Source organism: Martes martes (assembly GCF_963455335.1).
Source record: "Martes martes genome assembly, chromosome: 9".
NCBI lineage: Eukaryota > Metazoa > Chordata > Mammalia > Carnivora > Mustelidae > Martes > Martes martes.
This window is the reverse complement of record NC_137896.1, coordinates 1,646,363-1,663,619: the sequence shown is the minus strand read 5'-3', so window position 1 is coordinate 1,663,619 and position 17,257 is coordinate 1,646,363. Positions and strand designations below refer to the sequence as shown.

The 17,257-nt window shown below is 61.7% G+C and overlaps 1 protein-coding gene across 1 annotated transcript in view; it reads right to left on the bottom strand.

Annotated features, from left to right (window-relative positions):
* The window catches only part of TAF4 (TATA-box binding protein associated factor 4), a gene marked incomplete at its 5' end in the record, with an annotated part of 61,618 nt that extends 49,369 nt beyond the window's left edge, over positions 1–12,249 (bottom strand). Inside the window, one exon of the mRNA XM_080813967.1 lies at positions 10,908–12,249. Coding sequence (XP_080670093.1) covers positions 10,908–12,249 — 1,342 coding nt within the window. The remainder of the gene's footprint in view (positions 1–10,907) is intronic.
* Between the last annotated feature and the right edge of the window lie 5,008 nt (positions 12,250–17,257).

The window sequence follows — 17,257 nt, the reverse complement described above, 5'->3', positions numbered from 1 at the left end:
AATCACAGCACACACTGCCCTCCTCCTGGAGGCCTGGACCTCTGACACGGACCCAAGCCGGCAACGCCGAGCTGACAAGGAGAAGCTCTGCGGTACCTCCTTCCCGGACAGACGAGGCTGGGCCACAGGTGTCTCGGGCTCCAGGGCGGGGGGACAAGAGCTCGCCACACACGGCCCTCCAGGAGCGACTGGACAGCACTCGGGCAGACAGCAGCCCCAAGGACCACGCTGGAGCAGGCCGCGCGGGCTCTGAGAGCTGCTACCTGGGCCCCCCGAGGCCACGTCGCCAGAACTAGCGGATCACAGCACTGCACGGGCTCCACTACCCCGGCGTCCACCCTGCTGAGCCGGTGACCTTCACCCCGGGGAACAGCCTGCGCCTGACCCTCCTCCAGCCCCGCAGGCCACCTGCACCCTGTCAGCCACCTCCGCACGGCCACCTGCTCTCCTGCCAGGGTGAGCCTCTTCCAAGAGAACTCTGCTTTGGGTGTGATCCCGGGACACAGACTCCTTGCGATGACAAAGTGCTTTGTGGCAGTCCGGCCACAGCGCACACCGCCCCACACAAAGCCCGCGGACAGCCGCAGGCCTCCCTGCCCTTCCCAAGAAAGGAGGCAGGAGTGCCACCAGCTCTCCCGTCCCCTCTCTGCCAGCCAGCGGCCCCCACCTGCACTTGCTGCCCCCACCAGGGCAAGCTCTTTCTCTCACCCCCCAGGGAGGCTTGGCCGAGCCACTTCAGCCCCTGCCCTCCCTCGCCCAGGAGGCTGCAGGAACTTGGAGACACGGCCCTCCTGGACCCAGGGTCCCACCACCCCAGGCCCTGTCCTCTCGGCCACCTTCCCTGAGGCCAGACCAGACGCCCCGGCCCCCACTCTCTCCCTCTCTCAACCTCCAGGCCAGTTGCCGGCTCATCTGTAAGTGCACACGGAGGAGCCACGAGCCACGGGCAGCCGCCAAGCACCCAAGGGCGTAGCCACAGGAAAGGGGATGCCAGTGGCTCTGGATGACGAGTCTGAGGACAAGTGGTGGCCTGGAAACACCTAGGCACACAGGGTTAACCGAGCATATTAACGCCGACTTCATCTGTACTTTCACACTTCCTGTCCTTTTGAACCTGCTGCTAGAAACTTCAAATCTGCGTGCGGCGCATGCCACGTTCACACCCGTGCCTGAATAGCACGGATCCAAGATCTCCGATCTTGAGGAAACAAGTCCAGGAACAACAAAAGAAACTGTCCTTACGCTCCATTCACATGGCTCTACACCCCCCAAAACAAGCATCCCCAAACTGTCTGAATACCCCCAAGGTCACTTCCCCACCTCCCACAAAGGTCTGGCCTGCTCCGGCCTCCAGCCTCTGGGGGCCAAAGGCAGCTCCGTCCTCGCCTCCCTAACTGGCCGCCAACACACAACAGGGGAAGGCAGCTCCTTGACGCACTCCTGACCCCCACGGCCGGACAGCCGGTGGGCTCCCCTGCGGGGCGGCCCCCCTTGCCTCACCTGCTCCCCTCCCGTTCCACCTCCAGGTGTCAGAAGGTCCCAGAACAGGGCTCTGGCCTGTCCTCTTTTCTCCTGGCTGTATCGCACCTCCTCCAAACCTGGTGAGCACACTATCCTCATAGTTAAAATAACACCACTCTTTTTCGTTTCTCTTCTTTGTTTCTTAAAAATTTACTTATTTTAGAAAGAAAGAGAGAGCAAGAGAGTGCAGTGCATGGCACGCGGGTAGGGGGAGGGCACAGAAGAGAGAGAACGTCAACCAGACTCTGCAGAAGGCCGGGGCTCAACCTCACGACCCTAAGGTCACGCCCTGAGCCAAGACCAAGAGTCTGCCAGATGCTTAACCGACTGTGCCCCCCAGGCGCCTCCCTCCTTTGTAAAGTCAGCTCTACGCCCCCTGCGGGGCTTGAACTCCCTGCCTGGAGACCGAGAGTCCCATGCTCTAACAACTGAGCCAGCTGACTGCTCCTAAAACATCACCAGTCCTTTAGGGACCAGCCCCCACATTCCTGCCCTGAACCCACTTCTGAGTTTCAGACTCATATCTCAAGTGTCCCCAACCCCGCTTGGATATTCGGTGGACAACGCACGCGTCACATCCAGAACCATGAACCCGCGTCTCCAGACACAGCCTGTGCTCCGAATCTCTCCGGCGCGTGGCCGTGGGCGCAACAGCCCGCCCGCCTCTCCGGAGCGGACCACCTCCCCGGCGGGGGGAGCCCAGGCAGCGCGGGAGGGCCCGGCTCATGAACCACGCAAGAGGGGGTGAGTCCACGTGCTGAGTGCACGCACCAGAATACCACACGGCCCGGGAGGGGAGAGCGGCTTCGAGCGGACGTCCCGAAAGAAGACCCAAGCACGGAGCCTTTCCACGAACTTCAAGTCGGATCAGACACACATTCGGCAACGCTCAGGAAGAGGACACGGGCAGGTGGGAACAGAGAAGAGAAGGCACGCGAGGCGGGTCGGGTGGAGGAGGTGGGGGCTGGACGGTCACATGGGTGCTGGCAGGGTCCCAGCTGCTCTGTGGGTGGTATTCTCAGGTGCTTACGGAACTGCTTAAATGACCACATGAAACAGCCCAGGCAGGGACCAAAGAGCACGAGTGACTCAGTCCCGCGCATCCGAGATCCAGAAATGCAGCCTGTTCCCCATTAGTCGTCCATCGCAATTAATGGCCTTTCAGAGTCATGGCCTGTCTACCGGGTGGACAGACCACAAACGCCTCCAGAAGACTCCCTGACTCACGCCACAGGCAGCCCCGCCACGCGAGCGCCACGCCGACGCTGCGGCTGGCGGAGGAAGGCGGCACAAGCCGGGCTCCCCGCCCTCTGGTGCGCCTGCGTCCTCGGCAAGAGGATGCTGGAGACCGACAGCTGAGCCCGCAGAAAGCCCCGGCTGGACGGGCTCACGACCACCTGCCCCACCGGCAGGACCCACAGAGACAGGCCTCGGCGGGCCACACCCCAGTCCTGAGGAAGCGCCTTGCTCTGCAGCGGGGGTCACAGAGGCCGGGGTCTGGAAGCAGTGCGGGAGCCTGGGCCTGGATGAGGACGTCTTGCGGCCGTCTCTGCCCTGCCCCGCAGCTACCTCTGACACTTGCTCAGACACGGCTTCACACACCTCACGTTCCAGACAGGAACGTGGTCCCCCCCCAGCTTGTCCCTCACTGCAACACCCCACCTTGGCCACCCCGGGACGCCTTGGATCTCTCAGCTCCCCACCTCCACACCGTGCCGCCCACCCTGCCCCTGAACACCTGTCCCTGTGTGCCACGGGCCACCGACACGAAAGTGATCGCAAAACACAATGCAGATTCTAGTGGTGGTGGCCTGCCTAAAAGCCCCGGCGGCTCCCCACCACAGCTGAGAGAAAGTCAGCCACGGCACACCAGGGTCCAGCGGCTCTGTGACCGGGCCCACCCACGTCCCAGGGTCCCTCCAGCTCAGGCCTGAGCACCTGCTGTCTGCCGGCCGGGCACACACGTCTCCTTCTTACTGTGCAGGTGTCTGAGTCTCAGTGCCAGCGCCAACGGCTCGGGAGGGCATCCTGGCGCAGCCAGCAGCACCCTCGCTCACTCAGCCCCTGGGTGCTGCTTATCCCTCCATCGCACTCACCGTGACGACAACACGTGCTCACACTTTGCTTGCTGACTGCCTGCCCCCGGCCCAACTCAAGCACCCCAAGAGCAGGGGCTCAGTTGGCCTCAGGCCCCCCCGGGCTGGAGCCCAGCACCCCCACCCACCTTGCCAACTGGCTCAGCGGCATCCTAAAACGAATAGGCCACAGTCTCGATCAACATCCGTGGGGAAAGGTTTAACCTCACTTAGTCGAAGAAATACACCTTAAAACCAGATACCACCTTCCAAGGAAACTTTAGAATCGAATCACTTTCTAAAAAGTCCTATTTTGGCCACGGTTCTAAAAACCATGGTTTTAAAAAGCGTCAGTGGTTGAGCCCTCAAGAAGGCAATTTGTATCAAAGACTTGAAATGCTCAACCCACCAGACGCACGCAGAGCTGCGCACAAAGACACTCACCTGAGGGTCATTTACAACAGACAAGGGGACACAAGTCCCAGCAGCCACGCACAGGAGCCTGCAGGGAAGCCTCGGCCTGCGACGATGGGGAGCAGCACGAAGAGGGGTGCTTCAAAGACCACCAGGGGCAGGGCACTCGCCACACAGACGGGACCCCGACGATCTGAGTTCGCACAAGTCGGAAGTCCCTCTACACCAAACACAGGCTGAGAGGACGTGGGCCGGACGCAACGAGAGATTATGAGTGACTTTATTTCGTTCTTCGTGGTTTTATTTTCTTCTCAAACTTCCCTTAATGAATAAAACTAATTTTAAATCAGAAAAAAAAGGGTGGAAAAAGAAGTCACTTTCAAGTGACTAATACTTTTCTAACACTCTGCAGCTCCACTAAAACATCAGTCAAGAGCGCCTTCCTCTTCTCTCCCCCGACGTGGGGGAGCGGGGACGCTGCCGAGGCTCGGAGCTCCTACAGGATCAAACTCTGAGCCAAGCGGGCTGGGCCCATTACCTGCTGTGTTCACTAACCCGAAGCGTCTGTCTACGTAAATCCGGATACGGATGATACTAAAAACCACCCAGACGAAGCTCCTGGGTGAAAGGCGTGACAATTCCTTGGAAAGCTCTCTTCGCATGCTGGCCCCACGCACTTCAGCACAAAGGTTAAGAGTGGAAAAGCTGCCTTCCCTCCCCTTTCAGCCCTAATGGTAACACAAGACCGTCCACACGGTATGGCCACCCCACACCCCAGTACCTCCCTCCTTCCCCATGCTCTGGGTCCCATCGGCTGACCCCATGAAGCCTTTCTGTGCTCTGTGGAGTGTCCAGGCCAACATCTGTCACTCTGTCCACAGGACACAGGCCTGGCAGGCCACGCATAGCACCGAGGAGGAGGGCTTAGCTGTCCTGGCCCCTTGTGTCCCACTCTGTCCACTCAACATCCACTCAGACCACTCGCCACCCAAACGAGACCCCGCAGAGCTACAGAACCTTCCTACCACTTTGCTCCTCAGTTCTTAAATCTGACGTCCAATTCGACACAGTCATAAAGAACCGTTTAAGGATTTCCCCAACCTCTAGAGCTGGAAAACATTTCAAAATACGCCCTCTAGGATGCGAGTTCCCCAATGTCAGGGAGAACGCCCCCACTACCTGGTCTCACCCTCCTCATGAGATTAGTAGTCACAGAACTGCTCGCATCCCTCCCCCTGCCCCCTCCCCACAGCCACAGGGACAGACGGACTGACTGGACTGACGGACGCACGGAGAAGGCCAAGAGGACCCACTGGACTCCAACTTCCGGGTAGAAGAAGGAAAGCCCAACTCCACTTCGAAGGCCGGTAGAGGGGCAGAGGGGCTCTGGGCCTCCAGGCCCCGTCCACACCTGGCTCGCACACCCTCACTGGGTGGGGCTCCAGCCACTCACATGCAGGGGCGCCACCAGGCAGGCCGCCGCAGAGGAAAGCCGGACGAGGAATGGGAGTCCGCGCACTTTTCAAATTGAAGGAGGGGCATAAACTGTGGATAATGTTTGTATCTCTTTGTGTCCTGCAGGTTTCAATCCCTTAGCATCGACAGGAAGGATATGTAGGCATCACAAATTGTCATCAGAAGTGTCCACGGCCAGACCACAGACGCACAAAGTTCCCAGTGCGCAAACACAAGTCCACAGAACCTGATCGAGTTCGCGGGGCGTTACGAAGCGCTGACTGTGGGCGGACAGCACTAAAGCCCCGTGTCTGTAGCGCACCAAGCCCCCTACCCAACAGCAGCCTCAGGCCCAGCGGGAAACTACGGTCCCTCCCCCACGGTGCACAGCAGCCAGGGCAGGGGCTCCTGGTGCAAAGTGTCCCTCTCTCCTCCGCTTCTCTTGCTACGCAGGCCTGATGGAATAAGAAGTGTCGGGGGTAAGAGCCCTCAGCGGCCACTGTTTCCCAGGACAAGCAAGAAACCTTACTGTCAACGTGAGAAGGAAAAGCTCTTTTCAGAACTTCACAAATTCCCTAAACCTAAGGCAAGTTTCTCCAGAGTCCTTTTAAATCTCTGCTTCAAGATTTTCAAAAACGGATGCTAATTACGTCTCGATCAACTCACAGACGACTAGCTATTTATAAAGAAGCTTTCTTCAAATGCATCATTCAAAAGGAGGAAAGCTCACGTTTACATGCTGAACCGGGCTTTGGAAGCATCCAAGGAACGACCTTTGTCTGGATTTCAAGGAAACAGACGCATGTGCGCCCCTGCTCTGTCCCACCGCGCTGCTTCCCCTCTAGGGCAGGGTCTGAACTGGGTCAGTCCTGTGCTGCCCGGAGGAGACCCGGTGCCCACCTGCCAGCAACTCTGAGCAGGGGCTTAAGGGCAACTCACACAGCACGACTGAGAGCCGGGCGCTCAACCACCATGGCCCAGAGGCAACAGAACAGTCCCAGGGCCGGGCCCTCTGCCCCCCGGGTTCACGATCATCCACCACCCAGGAAGCAAACACACCAATTTCCTAACACCTCCCTACAGGGCCCTAGCAAGTACACACCTACCTCTCAGGTGGCCAACATGGAAAGTCCTGGACTTCTCAAACTCTAGTAATTCTGCCGGAAGCACACAGCATGCACTGCACCCAAGTACAGTCGGCAGCAAGAGAGGACGGAGACCCCGGAAGGGTCTAAGGGACCCCTTTCCTGCTTACTGCCGACAGATGAGCTCCAAAAGACACCCACGTGTGCCTGAAACACCATGCCACCCCCAGCCACCCACGACAGCTTTGTCCACCCTTACGACGATGCGGACAGTCCTGGGCAAAGCCCAGAGAGAGGGTGAGGAAGGACGGCCGGTCCTCCGAGCCCACAGGGCCGAAGCAAACACTCGGAGAAGCTACCTCTGCCCCACGCCCAGCGGAGCGGCCCAGGGCCGGCGGGGTACGGCTTCCCAACGGCCATTTTTCTTTTTTCTTTACAAATGTCACTGTTACCCAGGCGTGTAAGAAGGAAAACTCTAAGGCCTCTGGCCTGCGCTGCCCCCACAGCTGCGGGACATGTCCCCAGGATCTGTGACCCTCCTGTGACAACCTCGGCAACTTTCTCACTCACGTAACCAGAGCCAGCCACGGCACCAGACTCCCCGGTGACCGAGAACGTGTCTGAGGCTGGTACGGTTCTGATGAGAGTAAAGCCGTCCTCACGCTTCCCTACCTCTACAGCAACATGATGCTTGAAGCCCAGAGAATAACGTCCCGTAACTGGGATAGCATACGCGACGTGAATGAATGCGTAATGAATGCGACGTGACAGCCACGTGTCCCATTCATCCCCGTCAGATCCGCAACGCTTCACGAAACGGGCAGCCCTGCTTTCTAGCTGGGCCACTGAGGCTCCAAGGAAGGAAGGCCGCAGTGCCGTCAAGCAACAAAATCTAAACGTTCAAACACCCCTCGTGCCACAGCGCTGGCTGGCAAGAGCGGCCCGGACCTTCAGCGCGGGGCTCTCCACCTTCCACCGTCCGGCTCCAGGTCAGCCCTCCTGGAACCCGGCCCGCCCCAAACAGCACAGTCGGCCACCACTAGGCTCCTCCTTTCCCTACCGACAAACACCTGCCCTCGTCGTGGGTGGGAACCAACGCCCTGGCCACCTGTCCTTCCAAGCAGGGAGAGGAGCACCGAGAGTGTTCATCTGAAGTGAGGGGCAAGCCCACGTGCCCAGGCCAAGGCATCGACGGTGAGGAAACGGTGCTCTGTCCTAGGAGGAGAACCTACTCTCCAGCCAAAGCTCAGAGTGACACGAGAGCATTCTCTGCAAAAGCAGGACAAACGGACGTACGTTGCCGAAGATGTTCACGTGCCAGGCCAAGAGAGCACCCACGGGGACGAGCATCCGTAACGTAGCATCTATCTGAAAGATTCTCTGAAAACCATTTACGCACATGCTCATTTTGGTGTCATATCGCTTTTTTTCTTCATTCAACTATAATCATAATATTACTTCGATGTTATGACTTCCAAGCTGTGTGAAACTAGTGCTTTCCAGAGTTCTTGGGACAACTGCCTTTGCAGCAAAAATCTCTTCTCCATTCTTGCCATTACCACAGTGGATAAAATTTAGACTCTGGTACCTTCAAACGAGCAAATTAATTACAGTAACATCAACGCTTCTTCACAAAACTGTCCTGACGAAGAATGGACGTTGCTAAAACCAAAGTCCACACGGGCTCATCGTGTGTGGTGAGAGCGGAGAAGGAAGGCCCAGTGCTGACGTCAAGTCAGGCCCCGGTGAGACCTTGGTCCCACCTGTCCCCACCTGGAGCTGCGACCTGCAGGGAGGGGAGGCACGGAGGGGCAAGCCTCTTTCACACACACTCCAACCGCCAGCAGTCCGTGAGCCCAGTGGACACCTCGGGGCAGCCTGCACCGCCCTGCTCGCCCCTAAGCCCTTCCCAAGTGTTTGTGTCTCTGGGCTGTAACGAGAACGAGCTATTGGCCAAGGCTAGTTACTTCTATAAGCCACTCACCTCCTCTTTCTACGTGTTTCTGATGAAAGATCTCAATGAGGAGGAAACATCAAGTAGGGAAACCTAATATTTCCCGACCCAGCATATAACTAGAGTATTTATATTCTGTCCTTTTGGTTTTCAGAATTATACTACCTAAAAGAGAACTTTGTCTCAGGGTCGAACTTTTTACTTTTTTTTTTTTTGCTTCTGCTGTTATAAAAACGAGGTGAGGTAACTGATCAGAGTTCCCCATCAGTGGAGATCAGGGGGTGGGGGGCAATGAAGACAAGGATATAAATCTTTTCCATTCTAGAGGACATCTGTCACCCAAAAGTCAACATGGGCTGCTCTCTGCTCTTAAATATGGGGGACTTAACACAAACACTCGTGACAACTCTTGCAAAGAGTTGGTATGTTTACAGTTTTTTTCAAGGAGTTGTCTGCTTGTCACACAAAGACATCTCTAATGGTGACGTTACAACAGAAGACGAAAGTGAGTCCAGGGTCACCCACGACGAAGATGGCAGAGACGCCCTTTTCCAACCACAGCTTCCTCCCCCGCCCCTGGCAGAAATAAGAAGGGGGCTTCACCCACACAAAGGCTCAGACCCAGGGGATCCAGCCAACCCCAACAGGCATCGCACAGGCCCTGGAAAGTCAGGCCAAGCCAGGCCAGGCGCCCCCCTCTCCAGCTACTGAGGAGCTCACACCAGTTTTAAATAACAAAACAAAAGTACAGCACGGGGAAACGGTCTTTGCTCTGAGTAAGGCAAGTGCGGACCCGTGCGGGACCACCCAAAAGGCGTTTTTGCAGATAGAGGGAGAATATTTTGACATTTTACATCATACATTACAACCATGAGTTCCCTTTCTCTAAGGTTACTACAGATCAGCCATATTCTCCACTGACGATCAAGATACACATAAGGAGCGAAACAGAACCTTCAACAAAACACCATGACAACCTAAAAAACAAACCAAATGCGTCCTAAGGGGCATCTCAGCACCTCGCCGGCAACTTGTCTGACGTCCCCTTTCTCCCTCAGAGCGTGGCAACCCCCACGAGCACCCCCAGAAGGCAGGCTGGGCGCCGGCTTTCCCACCCCTACCCCCATCAAAACCTCCCCTGCAAGCGCTGCCACCGGGCCGGGCCTCATGTGCTCACCTCTCCTTCCGAAGACACTGGCATTCGGTCAAGGTGACCAGCGGCTCCGCTCCAGGCATCCCTGGGGCCTCGGGCAGCGCTGCTCCCACCCCCCCGCCACCCGATCACTAGATCACTAGACAGCGACGGAGGAGCGCTCGGAAAACTCAGCACCAGCAGTGCAGGCAGCTGAGGTGGGGAGGATGGAAGAGGACTTGGGGCGCCTCGACTTGCTGAAGCGTCTCTCTGCTTGGGAATCCCCAAACAAAGCAGCATGACCTGGGATGCTGTGGGGGGCCTTGGGCTGTCAGACCTGAAGAACCCTAACCAACTGTCCAGCTGACACGGGAGACCAAGAGCGCGCCTGGGCTGTGGACCGCGGGGCAGCATGTCACCAGGCCCCGGCAGCACCGCGGAGAGGTCCACTGATCCCCCTGGAGGGGGCGAAGCACAGCAGCTGGGCACCCACCCTTTCACCGGGACGCCCGCAGGAAGCCGGCGGCACAGTGCGGGGGCAAGGACGGGACCGGGAAGGGTGTGTGCCCCAGGATCCCTCCAGGGCTCACCTGGGATCTCTGCCATCCTGGTGTAAGCCGGGAAGCGGAAGCTTTCCACGCCGACTTGCCCAGCCACAAGAAGGAGTGTCACTACTCGGCCTGACCTCACGGTGGGGCGGGGAGGGGGGAGGAGGGGGGCCTAGCCCTCCAGCACAGCCCAGGGCAACACAGGAGCAGCAAAGTTCAGTGAGGACACAGGCCATGACACAACCGGCCCCAAAAACCAGGAGGCGGAGCACCAAACAGAGAGAAGCACGGACGCGGGCTATACAACCCGGCAAGCTGTGCCCCTGGAGGCCGGCGGCCACGGCTCTCCGCCGCGGGGGGAGGGGAGGGGAGGAGAAAGGAGAGGAGAGGAGGGGAGGGAGAAGGGAGGGGAGGAGCGGGCAGGGGCACACGCGGCCAGGAAAGGAGCTGCTGCACTGTGGGAGCCCAGAAACTTTGCAGTGCCCAGAGCGAGCCGAAGCCCAGCGCTGCCCGAGGAAGGGGGCCCCGCGGCCGCGGCCCCCCACGGGCGCGCGCGCACTCACACTCGCACACACTCTCTCCCGCACCCGGCAGGGGAGCGCCCCCGCCCCCGCTCCCTCGCGGCAGGCCCGCGCGAGAGCCGTGACCTCAGCGCCCTGCCAGCCCCACAACTTCCTGGACGCCCGGCGGGGGCGGCCAGGCCCGCCCGACGCGGCCACTCACCTGGGGGCAGCTGGAAGTTCTGGATGTTGGTCGGGTTCTGAGGCGGCTGCGGCAGGCGGGGGGCGAGGACCGTGGGCGTCAGCGTGGCCCGGATCCCGCCGCTGGTGGCCGACGGCGTCCTCGGCAGGCTCTGGGGCCCCGCGCTGGCCGAGCCCTTGGGCAGCCCGGTGGGGGTGCCGGGGGCCGGCGGCGGCGGCGGCGGCGGCAGTCCAGCGGCGGCGGCGGCGGGCAGCGCCCCTTGCATAGTTGGCCCGAGGATCATGCCGGCCCCCGCGCCGGCCGGGCAGCTGGCCGCCAGGGCCTGCGGCGGCGCGGGCGCCGGCTGCACCGCCGTCTTGGGCGAGTCGGCCTTGGCCACCTGCGCGGGCGCGGCGGCGGCGGCGGCGGCGGCGGGCCCGGGCTGACTGTTGGCGGCGGGCGGCGGGGCGGGCGCGGGCGCGGGGGCCGGGGCGGGCGCGGGGGCCGGGGCCGGGGCGGGCGCGGGGGCCGGGGCGGGCGCGAGGGCGGGCGCGGGCGCGGCGCTGCCCCCGTTCTGCGCGGCCGCCGGGGCTCCGGCCGGGGGGCCGGGCGGCCGGGCCAGGCTGGCGGCGGCGGGCGGCGGCGGCGGCGGCGGGGCGGCGGCGGCGGCGGCGGCGGGGGGCGCGGCGGGCGCGGCGGGCGCGGGGGGCGCGGGCGGCGAGGGGGCGCGGGGCGCGGGCGCGGCGGGGGCGCCGAGGAAGGGCGGCGTCTGGATGACAGTGGCGGCGGCGGCGGCGGGCTTGGGCGGCGGCGCGGGGGGCGCGGGCCCGTTGTGGAGCAGGCTGACAGCAGGTGCGGCGGCGGCGCGGAGCGAGGTCCCCAGCGCGGCGCTCCCATTCAAAGTTTGCGCGGCGCCGGGGCCGCCGGGCGGGCCGTTGCGGGCGGCGGGCTGGGCGGCGGGCGCGGCCGCGGCCCCCGGCGCGCAGGCCCCGGTCCCGGGCCCGGCCCCCACGCCCGCGCCGGCCTCGAGTGCGCTCAGCTTCGCGGCGGGCCCTGCGGGGACACACGGGGCGGCGCGGTGAGGACGCGGGCCCGGCCGGCGCCCGCCCGCGCTCAGGCCGCGCCGCGCTCTACCTGCGGGGGGCGGCTCCGGCGCCGCTGCGGGCGCGCCCTCGGCCGGCACGGCCGCTCCGGCTCCGACATGGTTCCCGAGCGCGCCGGCGGCCGCGGCCCGCGCCTCGGGCGCGCGGGGCGCGAGGTGGTGGTGGTGGGCCGCGCTGGCCGCCAGCTGCGACTCGAGCGAGCCCACCAGGTCGCTCACCACTTTCTCGTCCACCTCGCTGTTGAAGAAGACCTCGTCCAGCAGATCCGAGCCCGCCGCCATCTTTCCTCCTCGGCCCGCCGCCGCCGCCGCTCGCCGGCGCTGGGCGGGGAGGAGGCTCCGCGCGGGCGGGCGGGCGGGCGGGCGAGCGGGCGGGCGGGCGCGGGCGGGGGGCGGCGCGCGCCTGCGGGGCGGGGGCGGCGGCCGGGCGGGCGGGGGGCGGCCGGCGGGGGGGGGGTGGGGGAGGGCGGTGGCGGGCTGGTGCGCAGGCGCGGCGGCGCGCCCGCCCCCGCCCGCCGCCCGGCGCGCCGCCATTGGCCGCGGCGCCCCCCGCCCGGCCGCCCGGTGCCTCCCCATTGGTCGCGGCGCGTGCTTAAAAGGTGCGGCCAATGGCTGCGAGCGGCAGAGGCCGGGGCGCGGGCGGGCGGCCGGGGCGCGGCGGGGGAGCGGGCGGGCGGCCCCGGGCCGGCGGGCCGCGGGGGTGCGGGCGGGAGGTCGGCAGGGGCGCGGCGGGCGGGGCCCGCGGCCCGTGCCCGCTGGGGGCCGCGGCGGCGACTCTCTCTTTGTCTGCGCTCGCTCCAAAATGGCTGCGGCCAGAGCGGACCGGAGCGCCGGGCGGGCGAGGGAGGGAGGCCGTGCCCCCGAGGCCCGTCCGTGCCGCCGCCATCGCGGGCCTGCGGCCGGGGCAGGGCGCAGGGGGGCCGGCGTCGGCGCCACGGTCGCGGGCGGGCCGGGCCTCGCCGACACCGGGCCTCGCGGCGTCGGTGCGCGGCTGCCGGGCGAGGCGGTGCGCCCCGCGCGTCCCCGTTCCCGCGCCCTGCGGCGGCCCGAGCGTCCCGGGAGCGGGTCGGGCGGCTCGGCCCCCGTCCCCCGCGCCCGAAAGTCAGCGCCTGCGGCGCGGCTAGTCCGGAGTCGGGAGCGGCCCGGGGCGCACGGGCTCTCGTCTTCCGGTTTCCTCTCCTCCCTTTGACCGAGTGCGGGGCCTGGCGCCCTGTGCGCCCGCGCCTCCGCCGCGGAACGGGCTCAGGTACTGTCCTCTCCGGGCGGGTGGCCGCGAGTCTGCTCAGGACCCAGAGACGGTGCCCCGGGACGCGCGGAGGGGCTGCCCCGTCCCCTTCTCTGGGGACAGCCGCGGCCTCGGGGCAGCGGGGCCGGCCCCGCAGCGCCCGCGGACGCGGGTCCCACACACCGGGCCGGGACTCTGGACCCGAGCTCCGCGCGCGGAGCGGCGGGGCGCGCAGGGCGCGAGCGGGCGGGGGGCTGGGGCCCGCGGCACCCGCGCCGCGTCCTCTCCTGCGTGGGCGGGGGGCTGGCTTTCAAACAATGGCAGAAACGTGGAATATGTGTCAGATCGGAGTCTTTAAACGCTGACGACTAGGTAGAAAATTTTAAAGGAAACCACGTAAAAGCATTGGCAGGCGGACTCCATCCCCCCGCCCGCCCCCAGCGTGACGACATCGGTGTCGGGGCCCCCTTCGTCTACGCCCTCCGAGCGCTCACCCTGGAGTGGGAGTAGAAAAGCCGCGGTGCGGGTAGGAAGCGGAAGGCAGATTCGGGTCCCGTGACCCGCAAGGGCGGCAGGGGGATCCCCACTGTCGGGTCGCCCCGGCTGCATTCCTGACAGCTTCCCTAAAGGACGTTGGCAGTGGCGCGTGAGGGTGTTCCGACCAGTCCACCCGGCCCGGCTTCCTGGTTTCCCGAGGGCCTGCCAGGACCCCTGCAACCCAGGGCGTCCCCCCCCGCCCCAGCCTCCGTTCAGCCTGCAGCCTTGGGTGCACGCCACCACCGTACATTGCTCTCTGCGCCAGGCCTGCTCCCCACCTGGCCACTGACGTCACCCCCAGTGTGCTGCAGGGCACCCACCAGTGCAAGAGGAAGCGTGGGAGGTTAAGTCTGCGCCCCCACCCCGGAAAAGAGGGGAGCTGCAGGGGAGGAGGAGGAGGCCGCTCCGCATCGGTGCGGGCCAGAACCCTGCCCACCTTGAGAGTCCACTGGGCATGGAAGCCATGGGGCTCCTCCCCGCCTCCGAAAGGAAGGAGGGGACGGGCTCCCAACCTGCGTCCCTGGCTCACCCTGAGGACCGGGGGCATTTTCTTGGGATATCTGTACAGTTTGACTCGTGCCACAAGGAGTTAGGACTTCCGCAGCTTGAAAGAGACCTCCGACCTCGCGTAAACAAAAGGGGACAATGCAAATGAGTGCAAGTATAAAGACCATGTTTAAACATGGGAGGACACTTGCCGGGAGAATGGCGGGACCCAAAACAACAGCCTCGCCACCTGCCACGCCACGAGTGTGCAGGACCGCAGGTGAAAGGAAAGGCAGCTGCCCGGGCCGTCAGCCGCGGGGGCCTTTTCAGTCTCTTATCAAACGGTACGTTGTCTTTTCAATAAAACAGACAGAGCCTCAGACATGCTCTCTTACATATAAAAGTAAACATAACCAAGACCACAATTTCAGTGTTGGTCTGGCGGTGTGGAAGACACGCAGCGTTTGCCGTATCACCTCTGCTTTTGTTGTCTGCCTGGAATACTACAGGATGAAACATTTTCAAAAAAGACCTGCCGGTGGCTGGCAGCTGGTGGCCCGGGCCCAGCTGCCGGAGTCCTGTTTGACGGGTGGCTTCCCACCCAAGCCGACAGTGCTCCTCAGCACGGCGGACCCCACGGGACGTGGCCCTCATCGAGAACAGATCCACACCCCAGGGTCCAACTCACGAACCCACAACTGATCCATACGTGCAGGCGCGTCCCTCTCTTTGGGCCGTCAACGTTATCATAAACAGCGACCTCAGAAACAACAAAATTTATTCTCTCAGCTCTAGAAGCCACGAGTCCGGAATCAAGGTATGCGCAGGGTCCTTCCTGCCCCTTCCTCTTCTGGTGCCTCCGGACATCCTGGGCTTGAGCCACATCCCTCCAGTCAGCCCCTCTGTGGTCAGTCACAGGGCTTCTCCACGTGTCTCTGCGCCTTTCATCTTTTGAGGACACGGCTCACTGGACTTTGGGCCACCCTAAATTCAAAATGGTCTCATCTTGGGGCACCTGGATGGCTCAGTGGGTTAAGCCTCTGCCTTCGGCTCGGGTCATGGTCTCAGGGTCCTGGGATCGAGTCCTACATCGGGCTCTCTGCTCTGCAGGGAGCCTGCTTCCCCCTCTCTCTCTGCCTGCCTCTCTACCTACTTGTGATCTCTGTCTGTCCAATAAATAAATAAAATCTTAAAAAAAAAATGGGGGGGCCCCTGGGCGGCTCAAGTCAGTTAAGCGGCCACCTTCAGCTCGGGTCACGATCCTGGCATCCTGGAATCAAGCCCCACTTCGGGCTCCCCACTCAGCGGGGAATCTGCTTCTCACTCCTGCTCTTGTGTTCCTGCTCTCTCTCTCTCTACCTCTCAAATAAATAAAACCTTAAAAAAAAGTCTCATCAACACACTTAACTACACATGCAAAGTCCGCATTTCCGAATAATGTCACATGCTAAGGTTCTGGGTGGATGTCCATTTTGGGGGGGCAGTTCAACCCAATACGACATATGACCAGTTTGTCCACTTATGGAGGGAAGAATTTCTAGATAAATCAGAAGGCAGTCATCAGCCTGATCAGCCACTTAGCCCCAGAACAGTAGCCCAAGACCTGATGAATCTGGAGTGGAATTCACCAGTCCAGGCTGCCCCTCCCTGTTCTGCCCGGAAAAGAAAGTGTGTGGTGAAACCCGCCCAGGGGCCGCCGGTAATAAGCAAACTGACAGACCGAGCTCCCCACGCAGGACCAAGCCCCTGGGGCAGTGGAGGGGATGAAGCTTAGGAAGGTTGTCAGCAGCCCGAGGTCTCTCCTGGTGGGGACGGAAACCAGAGACTCGGACCCGAACGCTGACAGAGCCGCGATGCTCTTTTCTGGCTGCCAAAGCTGCCCAAGCCCATCCTACACCAATTAGATGCCCGCGCCTAAGCTAGAGTCAGAGTCAGGCCTGCCTCCTCGGAGACTGACCCAGATCCGCTGGATGCGGGCTGTCTGCACACTCTGGAATGACTCATTTACAACAGCTTCTTGGCTGACTCCCACAAACAGCTAACTACAGCCGTCACGGGTGGCTTTAGTTTTGTTGTCCACCTGGAATACTGTCTGCAACAGTTTAGCTCAGAGAGGAGCTTACTTCAAAGTTCGGGTGGGAACTCTGAGGTCAGCCTTCCTGTGACGTCTCCCTCGCCCCCCGAAAGTGCAAGCGAGAAGCAGCCTTACTATCAGCCAGAGGAGCCTGGGGGTGTCCTGAGTCCCCTTACCCGGAGAGGCGTGATGCTGCCAAGCTCCGTTTTCTCAGCGTCATGCCCATCAGATGGTTTTTCAGGGGGAACCGCTTAGTGCTCTGGTTAATTCCGAACATAATTTGGCCCTCACTCAGCTTATAAAGCCCAAGCCTCAACCCTTGAAAATCTGCCTTCTCGAAAACCTTAGCTTCATTGCAGTTGCCCTGGGAGAGGCACCAAACCATAGGTTTGGTCACTGGACACATTTATTTCGTTAGCATTAATTGTCTGGACAAGATCCATAAAGCTAAGATTTTAGGGACTGACCACTAAGTGCCAGGTAAGATGTTAAAAAAAAAAAAAAACACTTTAAAAATGATACCATTTACAAGAGCCTCAAACAACCAAACACCTCAATGGTGTTCTGTTGGTAAAACCAACAGAACAGCATAAGAGCGATGCACAGAAAACTCTAGAACGTGACTGAGAGAAATTCCAGGAAAGTAAGTACACGGAGGGATACGCAAAATTCAAGAATTAGAAACCTCACTCTTGTAAAACTGTCATTTCTTCCCAACATGATCTAGAGATTTGATTCAAACCAGGTTTTAAAATCCCAACAGGGTTTTTTTTTTTTTCATAGAAACCAAAAGCTGGGCTTTCATTTCATGTGGGAGAGCGGCCTCCTATTGAACTGACCTTCCCAAAGCACCGTGAGCTCCGGACAAAATCCAAAACGACACTGTCTGCAGCAGCCAGAGAGAGCGAGGGGCGGGCGGACGCCGGAGAAGGGAGCTGCGGGTTCGGCCACTTTGAGCCTACAGACGG